At 37.6% G+C, this 24,204-nt stretch overlaps 1 protein-coding gene across 1 annotated transcript; it reads left to right on the forward strand.

Moving 5' to 3' along the window:
* Positions 1-1,009: 1,009 nt before the first annotated feature.
* Positions 1,010-3,620, forward strand: K441DRAFT_699764 (uncharacterized protein; the record flags this gene model as incomplete). The annotated part of the gene is made up of 4 exons (XM_067653184.1): positions 1,010-1,181; positions 1,322-1,355; positions 1,584-3,278; positions 3,410-3,620. Coding segments are annotated over exons 1-4 (2,067 nt in total), but the record flags the coding sequence as incomplete, so codon positions are not given.
* Positions 3,621-24,204: the final 20,584 nt, after the last annotated feature.

Below are 24,204 nucleotides of genomic sequence, written 5' to 3' on the forward strand. Positions count from 1 at the left end.
AGTAGTAAATATGTCATAAGGTAAGATATAGAGTACTTTAACACTTAATAATTGGGCTAGGTATATAGATAAAATAAATAAATAAGACCTAACTGGGTTAATTACTATAATTATTAGTAGAGTGTATACCCAATAGATTAACTCCTTTATATTCTAAGATTTATTATAAAGAAGAGAACTATCTAAAGGTAAGGACTACAGTTATTAAATATATAAACTCCTCTATAGTAAAGTTTGGTATATTAGAATGTCAGTACGCCTAGTACGTAAGTATGTAAGTACATAAGTACATTTAGTACATGTATAACTACATAACTTGGTTACCCCTCATCCCATAGTTCCACTGGTTCCATTAGTCCTATATTTTATGCACTGATTCTAACCCAATATAAGTCTCCTCTTAGTACTTGTACTATCCTGTTTATAAGGTCCGTAACAACTATTAGCATCTGTTATAATAATAAAAGAATAACTAATTAATAAGAACTTTGATTTTTTAAAGTTTGAGTAACTATGTTACCTAAAGGCTTACTAACTTTCTTTACTATATTTAGTAGCATTACGGTGGTAAATAGGAAGAGTGTTAAAAAAGCTGAATTTAAGTTACTATAAAGAGATTGCACAGCAGTAGTAGATATATAAGAAATAGATTTATTACTAAAATACCAGAAATCAGTATATAAACTTTACCTGTTATATAATCTTAAGCTTCACTTATATGCTAGATATAGAAATTGAAATAAACGTGGATGGTTGGAATCTCATGGTTTTTGGTGTAAAAATGTGGAGATACAAGCTTGGATTTTTCGCGAAATTTTTAACGTTGGCGGTTTGGTACGTATGGCCCACCATACGAGGCTGACGATTAGTAGAAATAAGCCGCAGGTACAAAATAAGCAACCGGCAGGTTCCCGGACTCTATCCCCACTGTCTATGATTACAACAATCTCGAAGGATGGAGCAGCTGATATTAAGCAATGTTTTAAGATAATTGATATTCGGCAAGGAGGACACTCACCACCTATCTGGATTATTCCTTACTAACGCGCTGACATGTGTATTACTGGCACAGCAGGCAGGATCCCAAAGCTGAGAAAATTACAAGAAGGCCAATTACTATCCCCGCCAACTCCACCAAGCCGTCACTCTTTAGGTAGAGGAGCGGCACGACTGTTATTTTCGTAAGTACTTCAATATACAGTACGGCTGAGTTCTGCTGTGCAATGTACATAAAACCGTCTTTCACATGGAATACTGTGCGGCTGAAGTCTGCTGTGTAATGTGAATGACATTGTGTTTCCTATGGAATACCACGCGATAGCCACGCCACCAATCCCTTGCCTGCGGCGAAGAAGGTAAGGCCTTTCAATGCGCAGCCAGAGAGTATACTTTGGCCACAACTAGGAGGCATATATAATTTGCATCCACGTCCGTCTAAGTAAGTCCTCAAACTTCCTCAAACAAACAGTCTTTCTCGTTTCTCATGTCATTGCCAATCTCATACTAAGATGGAGTTTGCCTACTAGACCTTAGCAATCCTGCTCGCGACAAGTCTTACTTAAGCCTTATGGATTCCCACAAAGAACCAGCAACAACGTGCAGAGCGTGACCTCGCCGTATCTGCCAACGTTGACACCGCCGTCGAAGTCCACCTCTCCGACTTCGCCACGCTAGAGGAACTTGCAGAGGAACTTATTATCAATTTCAGATGTCTCCTAGACGCTAACCCGCTGCTATCGACTCTCCATACTGGAGACCATTGCATTATTCCCTATAGCTGCTGCGGCACCAGCTGCAAGGGCAAGTTTTGTAGCAAACGTCCTCAGTGTCACGGTCACTCGACTTCATCGGCTCCGGTACAGACAACTGGTACGACGACTACTTGTGTCACAACTATCACTACCAGAATTCCTACGACACTGTCTACCTCGACTAGCATTACAGTCGTCCCTCCGGCAAGCAGCAGCACGTCAATTGTGACTCTCACCAGCAGTTCAACGGCTACAATTTCACCCGCCAGTAGCACAGCCGTTGTTCCTCCAGCGAGCAGCAGCAGTGTGCCCCCAGGGTCTTCCTCGATCCCCCCAGGTTCTTCCTCAATCACACCAGGCTCTTCCACAACTACCCCTGGTTCTTTCACAATACCTGGAATTGTTACAACGACCAACTCTCTGGGACAGACTGTAATCTCCGACAGCTCTGGTGCTGTTACACTGACAACTGGTATATCTACTGCCAGCGTTGTCACCTTGCCCGATGGTTCTATTGTTACCTTTCAGCCATCTACTACTACTCCTGGGTCTTCGTCCCCGCCCACAACCGTCCCCGGCGTCGTCACTACGACCAATTCTCTCGGACAGACCGTAATCTCCGACAGCTCAGGAGCCGTTACCCTTTCTACAGGTATCTCTACTGCTAGCGTTGTTACCTTGCCCGATGGTTCTGTTGTTACCTTCCAACCACCTACTACTGCTACTGGGTCTTCGTCCCCGCCCACAACTATCTCCGGCGTCGTTACCACGACAAACTCTCTCGGACAAATAGTAATTTCGGATAGTTCAGGAGCCGTTACACTTCCTACCGGTATCTCTACTGCCAGCGTTGTCACCTTGCCGGATAGCTCTATCGTTACCTTCCAACCTACCACTCAAGCAACGAGCTCATCAAGCTTGCCTAGCATTCTCACTACAACAGATCCTGCAGGAGAGACCGTGATATCAAGCTCCGGCGAGCAGTTTACAATCCCTACGGCGGCCACTACACCAATTACTCTTACCAATGGTGATGGCTCTATTTTTACATTTTTGCCAACCGTCTCGCCCCCACCAGGCAGCTCAAGCCCAATTTCATCATCAGGCCCTCCTGGAGTTATTACTACAACGGATCCCGCTGGTGAGACAGTGATTTCAAGCTCCGGCGAGGGATTTACAATCCCTACAGCAGTCACTACACCAATTACTCTTACCAACGGTGATGGCTCTGTTTTTACATTTTCCCCAACAGTTTCACCCCCACCAGGCAGCTCAAGCCCAACTTCATCATCAGGCCCTCCTGGGATTATCACCACAACGGATCCTACCGGTGAGACCGTGATTTCAAGCTCCGGAGAGGGATTTACAATCCCTACAGCGGTCACTACACCAATCACCGTTACAAATGGAGAAGGATCTGTGTTCACTTTCTCCCCAACAGGTCCGCCGAGCTCGAGCAGCACATCTTCATCGACAATACCGATCGGCGGAATCTTTCCCGTTACCACCTCCGTGCCGGCACCTAAGGTAAGTCTGACTAGCGAAAGCGCTCTCGCTAGCAGTAATAGTAACTTGCTAGATCTGTCTTGCTTTCCAAGTTTCCATCCACTCTAAGCTTCTCCTCCTGTCTGAAATTTTCACTGACCTTATCTGCAAAGGCGACCGATGGTGGGACTGAAATACCTTGCAACCTCTGGTTCTTCGACTTGTGCATTCAGTTTGGGGATATTAGCATCGGCGGCTGGGAATTCAACCTGCCGACTGGTGTTCGCCCTCCTGGTCCGCCACCAGGGATTACCTTCCCCCCATCGCTTTCCATCTCGGTCAGCATCAGCGGCACACTACCTCCCTGGCCATCGGTTACTATCGGTCCAGTGCTGTAACTGGTCTGGTTCGCCTATTGGTTGGTTGGTTGGAAAAGCTCCAAAATCGCAACCGGTTCGGAGCTTTGATTGGCTTCCAGCTGGTTGGTTTTGAAGCTCTCTAATTAACCGGGTAACCAGCTAAACCAGTAGAGTTCGGATAGGCTTTTGATGGTGATGATTTGGGTAAGAGCACACGCCACATAGGGAGCCGAAGCCACTAAATCGTTAAGATCTACCACCTTATTTCCGGATACTATTTAAGGGTCGAGCTTGGTGTTGTGCGTCGCCCATTTCTACGCGTCCTATTTCTACGCGTCGCGTTTCTACGCGTCGCGTTTCTACGCGTCGCCTCCTTACGTCGCCTTACTGCCTTATCCTTATTACCCTTATTTCTACCCACCGCCAATTCGATGGAGGGCTTTATTATTTCAACCAGTCGATCGTTGCATAGAGGAAGAGGCAGCCTTGCAAGTAGTAGTCGTTCTACGGGCAAGGCTCCCACCGCCTCTTAAAAGCGCGCCGGCTAGGGCTCTAGTAGTTAACGAAAAAAGCGCTATAAGGGCGATANGGGCGATAAGGGCGATGAGGACGATAAGAGCCAGGNGGAAGATAAGGGTAACGAGGAAGACATTGTTAAATATATCGTTGTCGACGATTAATTGTAACCCAACACCATGCCAAGCCTTACAGTATATTAAATATCATCTGGTTGAACCGGTTAAACCGGTTCCCGAACCGGTTCGGAGCTCTAAGTAGGCTATTGGTTGGTTACAGAGCTCAAATTTGTAACCAACCAGACCAATTACAGCACTGCTATCGGTCCCGATAATTTACCAACATATGAGCCAAAGCCAACCGATGGACCTGATGATGGTTGCAAGACTGAGTCGGCTGAGGTTTGCTTGACTAGTACATCATTCGGCGTCGACACTGCTACTGTTACCACCACCTCCTCGGTGCTTTCAACGTGTGCCACTATATTCGGTTGTGATGTTACAGACAGCGCAAGCTCGACCGCGACTACTTCAACTGCATCAAGCTCAGACTACCCATACTCTTGCACCCTTGGTTGTACGGCTTGCGTAGCTAAGCGAGGACTCACAACTGCTACAGCAGCGCCTCCCCTGCCAACGACGGACACAAAGAAGGCAAAGGACCTGTTTTCCTATGCCCGAAACTTGACTTTGGCCGAGCGTGATATTCCAAGTGAAGCAAACGCGGATGGTATTGCTGAATTCTATTCCGAGGTCGCTGGCGCGTCGGATACGACTGTGGTCTCAGAAGACAACGTGGGCCAGACGGAAATCTCGAGTTCTCGGTTTAAATACTTTGACAACTCCGAGCTAAATATCTTGGTCAAAGGCTTGAGAGGCTGCACTTCCGTCGTGGTGGTGTCCCGGCTTGGTAAGCTTTTAGTCCTTTAGCCACTTCTGAAAGAACTCAATACTGATACTTACCGCTATAGTCTATAACGAAAACTCCCTTCACCAAGATCTATTCCCGTCTTTGGACCTGAGCAGCGGCCGCTTTAACCTGAGCCGAGGGTAAACAGCCCTGAGCTGAAACTGGGCAACCCTGAGCACGCCCTGAGCGTGCAAAGAGGGGCCCAGTTCCGGGCCCTCAGGCCCCAAATTTGGAATCGGCTAAACATGCCCAGTTACTGTCTTAGGGTACGTTCGATAACTTTTTTTGGCCAGGTGGACTCCACCAGGTGGGTGCTCTAAAAAAGCCACCTGGGTCCACCTGGGCTGACCTGGTCGCGAACGGGCCACCGATATCGATATCCACCTGGTGGATGCTGTCCGTTCGACACCCCAGGTGGATTTTGGGCAGATTGGCCGTCTTGGCAGCCGAAAAGAAGGTTCCACCTGGCCAGGTGGAGGTGTTCGCGTTAACTGCGACTGCGTTCCCAAATCTAGTATAGCGGCGAGTTTTGTCAGCAATTCAAGCCACCTGGGCAGTCCACCTGGGCGAATTCCACAAGTACCTACCGTTTTCAAGGGGGGGTACTTGTAGAACCCCAACACAGCCAGGTCGATCGATTCTTCCCTCTTTTACAATATTTTTGACCCATTCTTACCATCATGTAATCCAATTAACATTAACCATAAAGCCTTATATATTAGCCACAGCATCTACAGGCGTGCTCCTTTCTAGCGAATCACCTACCAAACGAACGCCTTCTACCAGGTGGAAAGCACCCCTGCTTTGGCGTTTAGAAGAGGCGCTTACACCCTGCAGATTGCGCCCAGGTAGGCCTTAAAAGTATCGACCTGGCTGCGCCCACCTGGTGGAGTTGACCTGGCCAAAAAAAGGTATCGAACGTACCCTTAAACTAAAGTTTCGGCCAAGACTGCTGCTCTGAACTTAGCCGTCTCCAATTCTTAATTCAAGGTATCGGACCTTGGGGTTATGCTCAGCGTAACCTAGGGTTACGCACAGTCCCCTTATATTAACTACATATCACCCACACATCACCCCCCCCTTGGGTGGTGGCCCCTACTTTTTGGACACGTTTTTGAGGCCTAGGTTAGTACTAAGTTAGTATAGAGGGCGTCATCGCGTGCCTTTGACCTTATCGTCGCCTTAATAATCCATTTTTTAACCGTCTACTGTTCTTATACCCGTATTAGTTTATATAGGGCTTCTTATTGTATATTAAAAGGCCTGCTGTAATTCTAATTTTATAATATAAAGTACTTTTCTTCTCTTTTATTATTTATGTGTTTGGTTGCTTTATTTACCTATACAGCACTTACGCGTTTACCCCTTACCTTTTATGGAAATGGAGTCTTTTAAGAATCTTTATACCCTATCCCTTAACCCGCCGACGTCCACTCAGCAGGTGGTCCGTGCGGAACACCAGAATCAAAACTACGCGTATACCTCTATAGATTTGTTTAATTAATTACCATCAACCATGCCTTCCAATCGTACTTCCAATGATATAGATCTTGTTCAACCGACTTAATACAAAGTTCCACCAAACCGGGTTGCTAAAAAACCACCCCCCGAGCCATGGAAGCTGCCCGATTTCGAGCCTTTGCATATTGACGATCTCGACGACCATGGCACCCCAAATCTACCTCCTACGCTTGATCGAAACGATCCGTTCGCTATATTCAGTCAATTCTTTACTAGTGAGATTATGGATAAGCTGGTAGAGTGGACGAATAAGTACGCAGAGCTGCACCCGTCGAATGATGTAGGTGAAAAGCTACGGGCCCGTCNATGGAAGCCAACATGCAAAGAAGAACTCTGGGCGTATTTTGGTGTGCTTATTTATATGGGCCTTACACAGGAATCGTCCATTGAGGATTACTGGGGTTCTNTGGACACCACTGGCTCGGAGCGTATTTCTGATCACGATGATTTTGATGCATTGATTTGATTAGCCGATCCTTATCGATAACGAGTGGACGAATTCCGGCGGGTTAAGGGATAGTCTACTTTATAGTTAAAGGAAGCCCCTATAGCTTCCTCCTATAGCCTTTAGAGCGAATTTAAGGCCCAAATAATGTAGTTACGGGATACCCATAAGGCCTAGTACTTAAAAAATACTATAAGGTCGTATAAGCCGAAGCAGGAAAAGTAAAAAGACTAGTGCGTGAGACTAAAAGGCAATATAGACAGCGCCTGGGTAATAAAAGATAAGCTTTACCTATTTTTAAAGTAGGAAGTTGTTAATTAGGAATTATAGGCCTCTGGCTATTAAAAACGCAAGTCAAAACGGAAAGAGATATAGAAGGATGGCAAGCAGGCAAAAAAAAGGCAGAAGACGGAAGGGTAGCTAAAGGGGAAGACAACCATAGGGGCACCCATAGCCATAGCTACAGAGGGGGAAGCTGTAAAGGAGGAGGAAGGGGAGATATAGAATAAAAAGGCCTTAAACGCCCTATTTAATAAAACAGTCCAATACTTAGTTATAAATAGCTATGTCTTTGCTATTACTAAGCTTTATATATGGCAGTTAGAAGGTAAGGCTTTACTGCTACTATAGGGGGCAAAGCTTTTAGTAGTACTAGAGAGCGTCTACTGTGATAAGGACTAGATTTAATACATTAACTTTATTAATTAAGGCCTATTTACAATTATTAGCAGCTATGACGTCAAAGGGCTTAAAAAGGCAATTACTTAGTACTAGGAGATGGGCTTTAAAATATTAGGTTTAGTTAAGTTTTATCTTTAAACTGCAGCTAAGTATTTATTAGATTTATATATTAGTCTATACAACTGCCGTTTTTTAACTCATTTTTTAGGCCATACTACTATTACTTAGGGTAAAAATATATAAGATATTTAGCTTACTAACTTTATCCTTATTAAACTAGAGAATAAAGGACCTAAACTAGATAAGCTGGCGCTATATATAGTTATATTAATAATATAAAGAAAGCAGAATTAGTATAGTAAGGTTAAGTATATAGACTATATATGGAATACTAACCCTATTCTTTACCCTCTTTCTATAATAGCCTTTTGCTTTTTTAACTGCTGGGGTAAAGATAGTACTAAAAGCTTTCTATCTTTTCAACAGCTAAAGGACTACTATAATCTATATATCTTCCCTAAAAGTATTAAAGTATTATAATAGCCGTTAAGCTATTATACACAGTTTAAATAAAATAAGAAGATATTTTAAAGGGTAGGAATTTACTCAAAAAAAAGACCTATAGTGCCTGTAAGTAAAGTGTCTGATACGCTAAGCTTAACAGTATTAAAAAAACTTAAATTAAATAGGCCGGACGCTAAAATATAGACGCGATAATAGGAACTTACTTTAACTATCTACCATATATATTTATGTGGTCAATTACTAGCTTCCTAAAAGAAGGAAAGGGCTACTTTCTCCCCCACATATAGGAGGTGCCAGAGGAGGCCCTTTATTTAAAGATATGGCCTAAGACTAACGTCTAGCTTAAATATATAGAGACCTACTACTTAAATAGGACTGATAATAAGGTTATATAGCTTAACCTTACGGGCTTAGGATTTCTGTACCTCCTTTATATACTTAGGGTAATTTTATTACAGGACTCCATAATCCTATACAAGTAGTTCCTATTCTACCCCTTATGGAAGGACTCCCTCTTTAGCTATAAGGAGTACTAGAGGTTTACTATATAGGTAAAAAGCTTGCTAGCTAACATAGTTACACCAAATAAGCTAATAATACAAAAATACTAGCCTACCTATAAGGCCGTAGCTAAGCTAAAATATAAGACCACAATTTTTAAAATAAAGGGTGTTTAATTATATATAGAGATAATCTTAAAATACCTTAATAAAATAAAAAAGTTATTAGTATTATTTATACCTGTACCTATATAGATTTAGTAAAAAAAGATAGGTATCTAAATAGGGCCTATAGAGTCTATATATTTACCTTTAGGCAGGCCTATACTATTTATTATAATATCTACTATATCCGCGCCACTTATTTAGCTATTTACTATATCTACACCGCCTATTTAGCTGTCTACTATATCCGCACCACTTAGTCAACTACTTGCTATATCTGCTCTGCCTATTTAGCTATTTACTATATCTATACCGCCTACTTAGCTATTTGCTATATCTATACTGCCTAGTTAACTATTTACTATATCCGCTTTACTTAGTTAATGTTATGCGATGCGCTACCTATACCTACGGTATAGGCTGGAGAGCTTATAAGGCATTCCAACCGGCAGCCCGTCCAGTTACAAGACACTACTACTACCTTTTTAGTAGTTTGTATGGTCGAGTGGGTTAGGCTTAGGCATAATAATGTATTTCGCAACTATCCGGAGGTTAGTGTTCGATCTAGTACGGGGTTAAATATTCACGAGTACGGGACAGCCTAAGCGACTGCACTCTCTGCAGTTAATGCGGGGTATCGCACATGCTTGCTGGAGGTTACCTTATTAAGCTTAACGCTAGCTAGGGTACTAGCGGACGCCTCGCGTTACAGCTAGGGTGCTGCGGGCAGCTTGCGCGCTGCGTAGCCAAGACCACCTGGCGAAAGGCCAGCCATTTATCGCGATTCAGGCGCCTAAGGACATGCGCCCTAGGAGGGGGTGCAGTTGTCATACAATACGCTACCCATACCTATGGTATGGGCTGGAGAGCTTATAAGGCATTCCAACCGGCAGCCCGTCCAGTTGCGAGACACTGCTGCTACCTTTTTGGTAGTTTATATGGTCGAGTAGGTTGGGCTTAGGCATAATAAGTATGGCCTAAAAAATAAGTTAAAAAATGGTAGCCGTATGGACTAATATATAAATTTAATAAATGCTTAGCTACAGTTTAAAGGTAAAACTTAACTAAACCTGGCATTTTAAAGCCTGTCTCCTAGTATTAAGTAATTGCCTTTTTAAGCCCTTTAATATTATAGCTACTAGTAATTATAAATAGGCCTTAATTAATAAAGTTAATATATTAAATCTAGTCTTTGTTATAGTAGACACTCTATAGTACTGCTAAGAGCTTTACCCCCTATAGTAATAGTGAGGCCTTGCCTTCTGACTGCTATATATAAAGCTTAGTAATAGTAGAGATATAGCTATTTATAACTAAGTATTAGATTGTTTTATTAAATAGGGCATTTAAGGCCTTTTTGTCCCATATCTCCCCTTCCTTTTTTTTATAGCTTCCTCCCCTATAGCTATAGCTATGGGTACCCCTATAGTTGTTTTCCCCCTTAGCTACCCTTTTATCTTCTACCTCTTCTTTACCTATTTACTATCCTTCTATATCTCTTTCCATTTTAATTTATATTTTTAATAGCTAGCAGCCTATAATTCCTAGTTAATAACTTCCTGTTTTAAAAATAGGTAAAGTTTATCTTCTGTTACCTAGGCGCTATTTATATTACCTTTTAGTCTTACGTACCAGTCTTTCTACTCTTTCTACTTTGGCTTGTACAACTTTATAGTATTCTTTAGGTGCTAGGCCTTATAGGTATTCTATAACTGCATTATTTAGGCCTTAAATTTGCTTTAAAGGCTATAAAAAAAAGCTATAGGGGCTTCTTTTAACTGTAAAGTAGATTATAGGGTATAAAGATTTTTAGAAAACTCTATTTCTATAAAAAGTAAGGGGTAAATACGTAAATGCTATATAGGTAAATAAAGCAACTAAATATATAAATAATAAAAAAGAAGAAGAGTACTTTATATTATAAAATTAGAATTACAGTAGGCCTTTTAATATATAATAAAAAGCCCTATATAAGCTAGTACAGGTATAAAAATAATAGATAGTTAAAAAATAGATTATTAAGGCGACAATAAGGTTAAAGATACGCAATAACGCCCTCTATACTAATTTAGTACTAACCTAGGCCTTAAAAATATATTTAAAAAGTAGGGACCACCGCCTAAAGGGGGGGGTAATATATAGGTAATATATAGTTAATATAAGGGGACTATATATAACCCTAAATTACACTAAATATAACCTTAAGGTCTAATACCTATTATATATTAAAAAGGGCACTTTAGTACGGTTATAATTTAAGTTAATATAAAGTTAGCATTACCCCTATTAATATTATATATAAACCCTATATAAAGTCGCGCAGTAACTACCCCTAAATAATTTTACACGTGATTTTAGGCAAAAAGATATATAATTTAGGTTAAATTAGTACTTAACAGGTAGTTGTGTAATATTACTTTAAAATTTTAATACCTATTACTACAGTATAGCCTTATATTAAGGCGTTTTAGACATTGCAGTATAGTTCTATATTAAGGCTTTTAATCACTGCAGTATGGTCTTATACTAAAGTGTTTTAGTTGCTGCAGTATAATCTTATATTAAGGCATCTTATTACTACAGTATGGTTTTATATTAAGGCGTCTCAGTTATTATAATACGGTTTTATATTAAGGCGTCTTAGTTACAGTATTATAGTCTTATATTAGTGTCTTAATTACTATAGTACAGTTTTATATTAAGGTATTTTAGTTACTATAATATAGTCTTATATTAAGGTATTTTAGTTACTGTAATATTTAGTAATTAAATATTTTTATAAAGCCAATTTAAAGAATGCTAGCCTTATAGCTATTCTAGCTAGTTAATAGCCTGTCTATTATCTTTTACTATACTATATTTTATACGCTATTTTATATCCTTAATTATCCTATGGTGATAGCTATAAAATATAGCCTTATTATCAACCTATTAGTGTACCCCCTAGCAGTAATTAAGAGCTTTAATTAATGGCCTACCTACTAGCCCTAAAGTCCACTTAGTCTAAAGCTAAAAGACTAAATTACTGCCCTAAAACATTTTATATTTCTTTAGTAGTGCCTATAGGTTAAGGATAAATAAAAAAGGTAATTAAGTATCTATTTATACCTGTACTAATAGGGGCGGTATAGATATAGTAAATAGCTAAATAGGTAGTATAGATATAGTAAACAGCTAAATAGGCAGAGCGGATATAGCAGATAGTTAACTGTTATACGATACGCTACCTATACCTGCGGTATGGGCTAGAGAGCTTATAAGGCATTCCAACCGGCAGCCCGTCCAGTTACGAGACACTGCTGCTACCTTTTTAGTAGTTTGTATGGTTGAGTGGGTTGGGCTTAGGCATAATAATGTGTCTCGCAACTACCTAGAGGTCAGTGTTCGATCCGGTGCGGGGTTGAATATTCACGAGTACGGGACAGCCTAAGCGACTGCACTCTCTGCAGTCAGTGCGGGGTATCGCACGTGCTTGCTGGAGGTCACCTTATTAAGCTTAACGCTAGCTAGGGTGCTAGCGGACGCCTCGCGTTGCAGCTAGGGTGCTGCGGGCAGCTCGCGCGCTGCGTGGCCAAGACCACCTGGCGAAAGGCCAGCCATTTGTCGCGATTCAGGCGCCTGAGGACATGCGCCCTAGGAGGGGGTGCAGTTGTCATGCGATGCGCTACCTATACCTGCGGTATGGGCTGGAGAGCTTATAAGGCATTCCAACCGGCAGCCCGTCCAGTTGCGAGACACTGCTGCTACCTTTTTGGTAGTTTGTATGGTCGAGTGGGTTGGGCTTAGGCATAACAATGTTAGGAGGGGGTGCAGTTATCGGGCCACTACCCCTGAAAAGGGATGAGAATTCAGTACTGTTAGGACGCCAAGGTCCTTAGGGCATGTAGTAACGTGACAACAGTAGCGGGATGCAAAGAGTTTCTGGTTCTTGATGAAGTAGAACTGTAGAACTGAATTCTGCTGTTCTCTGATGCGGGGCGACTACGTTTTATAGGCGCCTCGCCTGCGCCTCGCCTGCGCTAAGCCGGTTATGGCCAGTGCGTCTCTATAGCCTAACAATACTACTATTACCTAGAGTGAAAATAGATAGGATATTTAGCTTACTAACCTTATTCTTATTAAACTAGAAAATAAAGGACCTAAACCAGATAAGCTAGTACTGTATATAGTTATATTAATAATACAAAGAAAGTAGAATTAGTATAGTAAGGTTAAGTATATAGGCTATATACAAAATGCTAACCCTATTCTTTACCCTCTTTCTACAATAGCCTTTTACTTTTTTAACTACTAGGGTAAAAATAGCACTAAGAGTTTTCCATCTTTTTAGCAGCTAGAGGACTACTATAACTTATATACCTTCCCTAAAAGTATTAAAATACTATAATAGCTGTTAAGCTATTATACATAGTTTAAATAGAATAAGAAAATATTTTAAGGGGTAGAAATTTACTTAAAAGAAAAGACTTATAGTATTTGTAAGCAAAGCGTCTAGTATACTAAGCTTAGTAATATTAAAGAAACTTAAATTAGACAGGCTGGATGCTAGAATATAAATGCAATAACAGGAGCAGCCGTTTACTATATTAATCTTCCGGTTACCGTTCCCAATCTCTACCTAGTTTTAGCCTTGTATCTAGCAAGCACTATTTATAAGGACAAAGCTACAGCCGACGTCCTATAAAAACCCCACCCTAATTACCTCTAAAAGGAAGGTCCTAGAGCTAAGTTGCTCTCCGGAATAGCTTTGCTATAGGATCTCGTTAAACGTATTTAACATTACAAACTCTAACTCTTATGACCGTAGCATAACTATTAACTGCTGTCTTCGGCAGAATAGTTAATAGGCTAACGCTTAAATCCTAATTAATATAGGAGCTGGTGGTATAGGATTTATTAATAAGATCTTTACGTAAGATAATAGTTTTACCCTAACCCCCCTTAACCGGCATATTAACGTATTTGGATTTAATAGTAAACGCACTATCTTAGGCTATATTACCTATGTAGTATTCCTAAGACTCTAATACCTAAACTACAAAGAATTAATTAAACTTTTCGTTACTACCCTAGGTCACTTAGTAATCCTTAGATAATCCTAGATAAAGCTATATAAGGTAACTATTAATTAGGACAACCTTAAGCTTCTATTTACCGCCCCCCGTTATAAGCAGAAGTGCCTTATAACTTACTACTTAGACCCAGAACTAAAAACTAAAAAATCCACCATAATCTACTAGTCTAAAATTTCTATAACTATCTACCCTATACCTAAGGAATCTACCAGATTCCACTAACCTAGAAATTTTACTAAATTCCACCAACGATCTAAAAACTCCACTAAATTCTATAAGTTATTACTAAGCACTACACCGCCCCAAGCTAAGTAAAAGCTTAAGCTCTATACACGAAAATACCAGAAGGACTAGTATTCCTCTATAAAAAGGATTTTTAAAGAACCTAAACCTAAATCTAACACTAACTCCGTACCTAATATTAAACCTAAACCTAAATAAGAAACTATGGATAATCTAAGTAAGCTCGGCACCCTAAATATCCGCATAATTGGAGCTACCCCACTAGCGTAACTTACTAAGAAACCCGAGTATACAATCTTCGCTATTACGATAGCCGATATTAAGAAGGCCTTAGCACTAAAGAAGCATACTAACCCTACTATAAAGGTACCAATAGAGTATTATTATCGCCTAGATATATTCTTATAAAAGGAAGCCGATAAGCTACCAGAATACCAACTATATAACTATAAGATTATACTTAAAGAAGGAAAGTAGCCCGGATTTAGACCCTTATACGGGATGTCCTAAAATAAACTCTAAGTGCTATAAAAGTATTTAGACGAGAACCTAAGCAAAGGATTTATTAGAGTAAGCTCGTTGCCTATAGCCGTACTAGTAATCTTCGTTAAGAAACCTAGCAGCAGTCTGCGCTTTTGTATAGACTACTAAGCTTTTAACGCCGTTACCGTTAAGAACTAATACCTAATCCTATTAATATAAGAGACACTAAACCAACTAAGTAAGGCTCGTTACTACACAAAGCTTAATATTATCTCTATATTTAACCGTCTCCGCATTATAAAAGGGGATAAATAGCTTACTATATTTCGTACCCGATATGGACTATTTAAGTACTTAGTAATACCCTTTAGCCTTATAAACGCTCCGAGCTTGTTTTAACATTATATAAATAATACCCTACACCCCTACCTAGATATCTTCTGTGCTACTTATATTAACAACATCCTAATATATAATAATAACCTAATTAAATATCGGAAATATGTTAACCTTATTTTATAAGCCTTGTATAGAGCTAGTCTATAATTAGATATAGATAAATGCGAGTTCCATAAAATAGAAGTCCTATACCTTAGACTCCTTATTTTTATAAATGGTATATAAATGGACCTAAAGAAAGTTAAAGTAATTATAAACTAGTAAGAACCTAAGAACGTTAAGGACGTAAGAGCCTTTATAGGATTTGCTAATTTCTACTAACGGTTTATTAATAACTTCTCCGCCCTAGTTTTACCCCTTATAGCTCTAACCTAAAAGGATAAAGTCTTTATCTTTAATAAGGAATATAAGAAGGCCTTTACCTATCTAAAGGTTATATTTACTACTGCGCCCGTACTCTAATACTTTAACCTAAACTAAATAAGTATTATAGAAGCCGACTTATCTAACTACGTTATTAGAGACATCCTGTCTTAATATAACGAGGATAGAGTATTACACCCTATAGTATACTTCTTAAAATAACTAAGCCTAGCCGAATATAACTACGAGATCTATAATAAGGAATTATTAGCTATTATTAAATATTTTAAACAATGGCGACCTAAACTAGAAGGCGCTAAATTTCCGATTAAGGTCCTTAGCGACTATAAGAACCTATAGTACTTTATAACCACAAAACAGCTAAGTTATTATTAGGCCCGCTGGTTAGAATATCTATCTCGTTTCCAATTCTTAATTATATACTACTTAGGCGTCTAATGCCAGAAGCCTAATACCCTAACCTAACGCTCGCAAGACGCGCCAGCCCTAGAAGAAGCGCGCTCTTACTAAAATTAGACCCTACTTCGCCCTAAACTATTTAACCCTTCTACTAAAGATCTTACGGTATACATCCTTAAAATAACTAATTAATTAATTAAATAGATTATAGTTAACAAATACCTAAATAACGAGTTTATTTAAGAAACGCTTAAGCTAATATAAGATAGCATTAGACGCTTTAAAAAGATTTCTCTAAGTAAATGCGAAGCCTATAGAAACCGCTTATATTACTAAAACCGTCTAGTTATCCCTAATTACAATAAGCTTAAGCTTAAACTCCTTAAACACGTATATAATCTACCTATCGCCAGCCACCTAGGCTAAGGAAAGACCCTAGAACTACTCTAACGGGAGTATTATTAGCCAAATATGTATAATATAACATAAAGGTACGTCTCTAGCTACTATACCTACTAACGAGCTAAAGCCTTGCATAAGACGTATAATGGTCTTTTAAAGCCGCTACCTATTCCAAACTAAAGATAGAAGGATATCTTAATTAACTTTGTTGTTAACCTTTCTAAGAGTAAAGGCTGTATAAACATTATAGTAGTTATAAACTAACTATCTAAAATAAGACACTTAATCGCCTGCCCTAATATATTAATATATACCATCGCCTAACTATTCCTAGACTATATATAGAAACTCCACGGACTCCCTAAAACAATTATCTCTAATAGAGGCAGCCAGTTTATCTTAACATTCTAGAAAGAACTAACTACTTAACTTCGCATTAAAGCACTATTATCTACTACGTATTACCCAGAAACGGATGGCCAAATAAAACGCGTAAATGCTATAATAGAACAGTATATTCGGATATATACGTCGTATTTATAGAATAACTAGATCAACTAGCTCGCATTTACCGAGTTTACTATAAATAATTCCGTCTCAGAAACTATAAAAGTCTCCCTATTCCTAGCTAATTACGGCTAGCATCTATAAATGGGTTTTAAACCCTTTAGTAATATTCCTTACCCTACTTATTACGCCTTATAAGTCGTAGAAGCAAATAAATTTATAGAGAAGATGGAAGAACTATAATAGTTCCTTACTAATAAGATAATATGGGCTTAATCTATCTATAAAGCCGCAGCGAATAAGAAACAAACCCCAGCACCGGCCTACTAAATTAGTAATTTCGTCTGGCTAGATATAAGAAATCTAAACACAAAACGGCCTACTAAGAAACTTAATTAGAAGAACGCTGGCCCTTATAAGGTTAAAAAGGTTATCTCTTCTTATACCTACTAACTAAAGCTCCCTAATACGGTTAAAATCCACCCCGTATTCCATACGTCAGTCCTCTACCCTATTACCCCTATATTAGACGCCCTACCTAAACAGATATAAGACCCTCCCCTACTAGTTAAAGTAGATAGTAAGAATAAGTACTTTATTAAAAGAATTAATAATATTAAGTATAATAAACAGAAACGCTAATATATATATTTTACGAAATAGAAAGGCTTTACTAAGTCCTTATAGGAACCCGTTAACTCTATAGGACTTATATAAGCCGCAAAAGACTTTTATAAACTCTACCTAGAACTACTACAGCCCTATCTCGCAGAAGCTTAAGTTTAAAGAGGGGGTACTATTATAGGACACCCCCGTAACACCTTATACATATCTACCTATTTCTACTAACTTAGCAATTAGAGACTAACCGCGAAATGGCAATCTAATAGCAATCTAATAGCAATCCAACGGCAATCTATGGCATTCTGCTATATTCTGCCAAGTTCTACCAAATTCTGCCAAGTTCTGCTAGGACTATAACCTAAACCCTATTCTGCCTATATACGTATTAACTAAGCAACTAAGTTAACAATATATGCCCTTTCTTCCCGTTTTCCTACTTTCTTTCCTTACGCAACGTCTTAACCTCCTCACACAGTTTATATATATAGCTTAATAATATCTACCTTGCTATATATTATCGCCGCTTATACTTACTCCGTAACAATAAGCGTACTTTATCTATTTCTATCTAATATAGTAAATACTAGCCTTAGTATCCTTAGTATTTACTAGCTATAGGAACAGTTTATTATCTAAATTAACTTTTATTTAATTATAATTTTCCCCGCTTAGCATCTGCCTCTCCCTTTACTTTAAGATTTAATTGGCATTAGTATATTTTTAAGAACATTTTTAAGGATATTAAAAATGCGTACTACTAGCACTTAGATAGTAGGAGTTATAATCCTATACAGGCCTAAGAAGCTTTAATAGCAGCGAGGATATCCGCTACTAAGAGTGAGGTAAGGAATAGAGGGAAGAGCTTTTAAAGATGGGATATAATAGTGGTAGAGTTATGATGGCGTGGGATATAAACGATAGCGTTGTTAAATAAGGATTATGCTTAATATTGAAGGTAATTAATCCTAACTTTTGCTGCTTTATATTTTTAGTACCACTTTAACCCCTTAGCTGCTTTAAGTATGGGGTAGCAATTTATAAGAAAGTAAAGACACCTATTACAGTGTTAACACAGCTTGACGAGATGAGATACTTAATATTATAGGTAATCAATCTTATCTTGTGCTTTCCTATATTATTTAAACCACACCAATCCTAGGGCTACTTCAGTTGCAGGGTGACAAGTTATAAGAAAAAGGAGAAACCTATCACAGTGTCAACGCAGCTTGACAATACAATGGTCGATCAAGTTTATAAGTCAACGGTGTATGAAGAATCCATGGTTGTGTGCAGAGTCGTGTGCAGAGTCAACAGTCGTGTGAAGAATTGAGGTATGGAGTACTTCGAAGAGGAGGGGATTGTAGTCAATGGCGTAGGTAGGGAGAACGCCAGAACTGTCAAAAGTTAGAAGAAGGTGGGTAAAGGAGGATAAGGTAAAAAAACCAAGTTGCACAGTAGTAGTGGAGATATAGAGGACGTTTGAGAGACAGTAAACTTTGAGGGCCTTCGCAGACGAGGGGATCGTAGCCAAGGCCGCGGGACTTGTCAAGAATTCAAAGTATAGAAAAGAGTGTGTAAAGGAGATACGATGGTTGCTAGAGGTCAGAGCATACGGCTCGGCCAGTGTTGCCGAAAGCTCCGTTAGTGCTCGCCAAGGCGCTAAAACCTCGGCTAGTGTTGATAATCTGACGCCGACACAGCCTTACTTGGTACACAATTTAACTCTCATCGTATCACGTTTAGAGTTAATATAACAGCAATATATTTCGATTATAACATTAATAGAGCTGTTTGAGAGTTTTAATTAAATACTTTATACCATTTATCACGATTTTAAAAGAGTTAAGTAATAATATAGACGAGGTAAGTTTCGGGAGGTTATACTAAGGTTATATTAAGGTTTTATTAAGGATCTAATATAGCTATAGACCCTAGAGAACCAGCAATCTGGAGTAGGAGAGGTATTTTATTAATATTCCATTTATATTATTATCTTAATCTAACTAAACCATATTAGTTGCCGCTAAATCCCTTTTAGCCCCTAGAGAACAGCCGCGATAACTCTTATATAAGCGGCGTATGTATATATCTAGGTTATATCCATAATCTAACATGGAATAGACACCACTTAATAGTCTAAACACGCAATTTCGCAATAAAGTAATATAACTTCTGGTGGTTATAAGAAGGATCTAATTAGGATATAGACCGAGAATTTTCTCCAAAATAGGCAGGTAAATGCTTTTAGTGGGATAGAGGTCGCATAAGATATAAGTTATATTTTAGATAAAACTATATTATATCTATAATTTAACCTTAATAGATTATCGACGAAGTCCTTAGCAGCCCTGGCAGCTCTATCCAAGATGCAGACGCCACTATAATAGCTATATATGGCACTCTAGCGAATAAGGCAGCAGCTTCTAAGGCATATTCTAATCTAGACTCGGATAGTAGTAAGGGCGAGGGTTCTGGCACTTATAATGCTGCTCTTTAGCCAAATACTATAAAGAGGCGCATTTCTGGTGCCCCCAGTCAATATACTAAGGCATAGTACCTTAGACTCGACAAGCGCCCAGGGTGGATTCCGTTCTTTTATATTAAGGTAATATCTAGCATATATCTAGCTTATATTTAAGATGTAACCTAAATATAGCCCCGCGGCGAATATTTCCTCATCTATATTCTGCCAGAGGAGATTTTCTGTAAATAGGATTATGCTATTGGGAAGACTATAAGTTATAAGTGCTATATATCTTTATTATATCCTAGATTTAACTATAATAGGATCTAGATGCCGAGCACACTGTTTATAGTCGGGAAAAAAAATTCGCAAATAGTTGTAGAGGATTGATTAAGCATATTAAGTCGCATTTTCCTATAAGATCCCAGATGTATCCATGTTATAACCTCCTTCTAACCTTAAAATAAAGAAAGGCGGAGGCTATATAATTAGGAGTGTAAAGCCTAGAGGTCGAAAAGAACTAGAATTGGATAACTTGGATAGTATGTTTATTTATATATCTATATTATATCCTAAATCTAACCCATTTTAGCGGCTTGGAAGACACTTTATAGAGCTATTCATACTAAGAAGGAACTGCAGGTTATATGCCCTGTTAGTGAAGCAGTAAGAAAGGCTGGAATATATTATAATAGTATAAACTATTATTCTTCTATCTAAGATATATCGCTAATATATTTTAGCCCCCCCAACCAAAAATACACCCTTAACGGCCAAAGGTCGTGGAAAACGCAAAGCAACTTCAGCAGATTTAGGTATGTTATTATTTATAATCTTATTATATTATAGATCTAACCAGATTATAGAGAAGCCAGTTTAGCAGACGCGTATTATATTCCGTTTTAGAATCCTATTAACCCCTAAGGGTAAGGCAAGTTTATACAGTTCTAATTATAATATAACCATGATCTAACCTTAATATAGCCTGACCGCACCGTAATGTTTAAGGTTATTGGCAAGTTAAATAAGCAGAAATGTTCTTCGTGCAGGATTAATAGTAAGAGTAAGTTTACTAGTTATATTTCTATTATATTTTAGATCTAATGTAAATAGCATACTTATCTAACTGGGCTATATATATCTAGTTTAACAAGGTATACTTATATTCTTTAATTATATTACTAATATATCTATAATCTAACTATAAATAGAACTTTGTTTTACCTAATATAACGCTGCCAGAGATTGTAGATAACTTTAATAATAGGAAGACGTTTAATACTAAGGAGGACTACGCCGTATAGATTAATTAGGTTAAGGCGTTTATGTATCTTAGATGCATGCCGATTAGATCCTAGTTATATTATAGGTATAGAATATTACACAGAACATGGAGCATAGCGCGGAGTATTGCGGTTAGGCTTTCTCTTAGACATTATAATGTCTTTATATCTAGGTAATTACCTTAATATAACCTCCGCCCTTTATACTTATAAATATAGAAGTTCATACTAACTAAGTTCTCATTCTAATTTTCTAAGCTCCAATTCCATCTTTTGATTTTATAGTTTAATTGCTTTTACTTTAGCTTCTATACATAAAACCCAGGCTTCTTACTCACGAATATTTAATTGGGATTGCTGTAGCGTTAACTATTATAAGAATTGAGCTTATTAAGTAACAGTTGTGCGAAGTAAAGACTAGGAGCTACTCTTATATCCTAGATATAGTTAGCTTATAAGCTGGATATATTAAGGATATATCTAGATAATCCTACCCAACGGTAAAATAGGCCTAGGAGAGAGCGAAACCTAACTATTATTTAATATTATAATAGAGGAAACTAAAAAATATTAGCTTTATAGAATTTGGTAAGATCTAGAATATAATATACCGGAGCAAATAAAGGCAAGAGATTGTAAGCGAGATTTTAATCATGCGCCTTACGAACTTTGTGATTACGACCGTGGGCGTATACTAGTTCCGGAAGATAATATATCTAATATAACATCATCAAAATCTTTATCTTTATCCTCTTCAATACTTATAGATATAGCATTAGCTTTTCCTTTGCCAGTACGGGCCTGTTTTCTTAATTTTTCTAGCTCTTTTAAAACTCGTAGAACTATAATAGATTATATTAGCGATATATCCATATTAGAGCTATAATAAATCTATACATTTACACTTCTCTGCTAGAGCCATTCTTTTGGCGACAGATGTAGTTCGCGATATATATGAAATCCTATGCTGATAATACGCCTTCCACGCTTTAAAATCAAAAACATTAATTCTTTGTCCACTACAATCGTTATTATAATACTATATTACGGATATATAAGATATACTAACATTAAAATAGTAGCTAAAAGGCTTAATCGACGCCCAAGATTATTCGCTCAAAAATAGGAGCATTTAACGGCGTTTATATTCTTTACAATTATAGAGAATATATTACTGTCCATTTTACTATAATATGGATTTATTCCAGATGCAATACATATATATCGCTTATGTTAACACCAGTTTACAATTTTATAGTTATTACTATACTTTTTTATAACCGTGAATGTTAGAATATGGATATAGTATGGATTAATTAGGGATATAATATCTCTATACCTTTAATCGCGTCCAAAATTTCGTAGTATTACTTGCGGCTTATAGCCTCCATAATCAAAGCCATGTATTACCTAACACTATCTTAGCCTATATTTCCGGCTCTAATAACCTAACAAATACCGCAAAAAATGTGGATTTGGCAATATATAATTGCAGACTTTATATAGCCCTACTAGGTCTGCGAGGGGTCAATATCTACTAGGTAAAGGCCAAGCCCTAATATATTTCAGTAATATCTTTAACACATACGCATTATAAAATACCTTTTACCTACGCCCTATCCATATCCATAAGAGCTATATAAAATCCACGTTTATAGATATAACTCTAATAAGTTGGATAGCCGCAATTCTTATATAAGCGGAATATAGTATAGAAAAGTTATTAATACATCTCTGCTAATCGGCCCATGGCTTGGTTTATAAAAACTCTTATTAGTATAATAACTATAGCCTTATTAGAATAAAGATATAACCGTAATATAACTAGGTTATATAATACCTTTATTAATTCTAGGGATATTTACAGCAATTACAACCTTATCTAGCCCAGCTGTACCAACTCATTTAAACGACATATCAATTTCAAACGTTTTTAACGTTAATAGTATTTCTACCTAGCCTTTTTAAAAGCATGTAATTATTAGCTTACTATTTTCGTAGAATATATCTTATATATATCTAGGACCAGTTTTATAATACAAATGCTTTTTAAATATTACCCCTTATATATCTTAACCTTATGGAAATAATAAAAGCTGTTACTTTTTAATTATATATTAAATCTTATTAAGATTTACTAGGCTTTAATAAAGGCTTAAAAGGCTAGTAACATCGTATTTTTCGCAAAACTCTTTTATTAAAGGGCTGTATGTAAAAGAGCCTAATAGAGTAAGGATAGAGTATTAATATAACTTGGATATAATATACTTAGAGTAAGCCCTGGCCCTAACTGTCACTAGATTTATTATTAAAGTTCTTTAATAAGCTGTATTGGAACCTTTGACGGAGGCGCTGGAGGATGCGTATGTTTGCTGTAAGAAGTTAAAATAACATAAGGGCAATCCTTAATATTATCTGGCTATATATAATTGAACTCCACGTTATATAGGGCTAGTACCTATTTTCCAGGCCCTTAGGCGTGGTTATAACCTAGATATATTAGTGTTATATTATAGTTATATTATAGTTATATTATAGTTATATTATAGTTATATTATAGTTATATACATATTATAATAACTTACCGCAATTATCTGATCTTTTCTTTCTGTGCTTTATCGCTATATAGGTTTCTAAGGTACCCTAATAGCCTTAGTTAAGTAAATCTCTTAAATACTTTAATAAGTATCTTAAAACTAAAGAAAGAGACTTTTAGTAGTGTTTTTTATGGTTCTATGTTTAACTTCCCTTAGTATAGTATATACTTGCCACGGGTCTATCTATAAGTAACTAGTTATAGCTTAGTTATAGTAGTAATATATTTAGGATCTATTAGATACTAACTGTGTACTTTATAATATAAAGATATGGCTTATAACTAGCACTCTACTCTATATAGGCAATCTAGTACTAAAATATATAACAAATACTATTATAAAGCCTATATATATATTAATAAAAATAGATAATATAAATAAATGTCTTACATGTTTGTGTCTCTTCGTTTAATATTATCTTAATTTAATTCTATTAAATCGCCGAGGAAATATATAAGAGTTCGCGACGTCTATATTATAACTTAGA

Source organism: Cenococcum geophilum (assembly GCF_001692895.1).
Source record: "Cenococcum geophilum 1.58 unplaced genomic scaffold K441scaffold_55, whole genome shotgun sequence".
NCBI classification, from domain to species: Eukaryota; Fungi; Ascomycota; class Dothideomycetes; order Gloniales; family Gloniaceae; genus Cenococcum; species Cenococcum geophilum.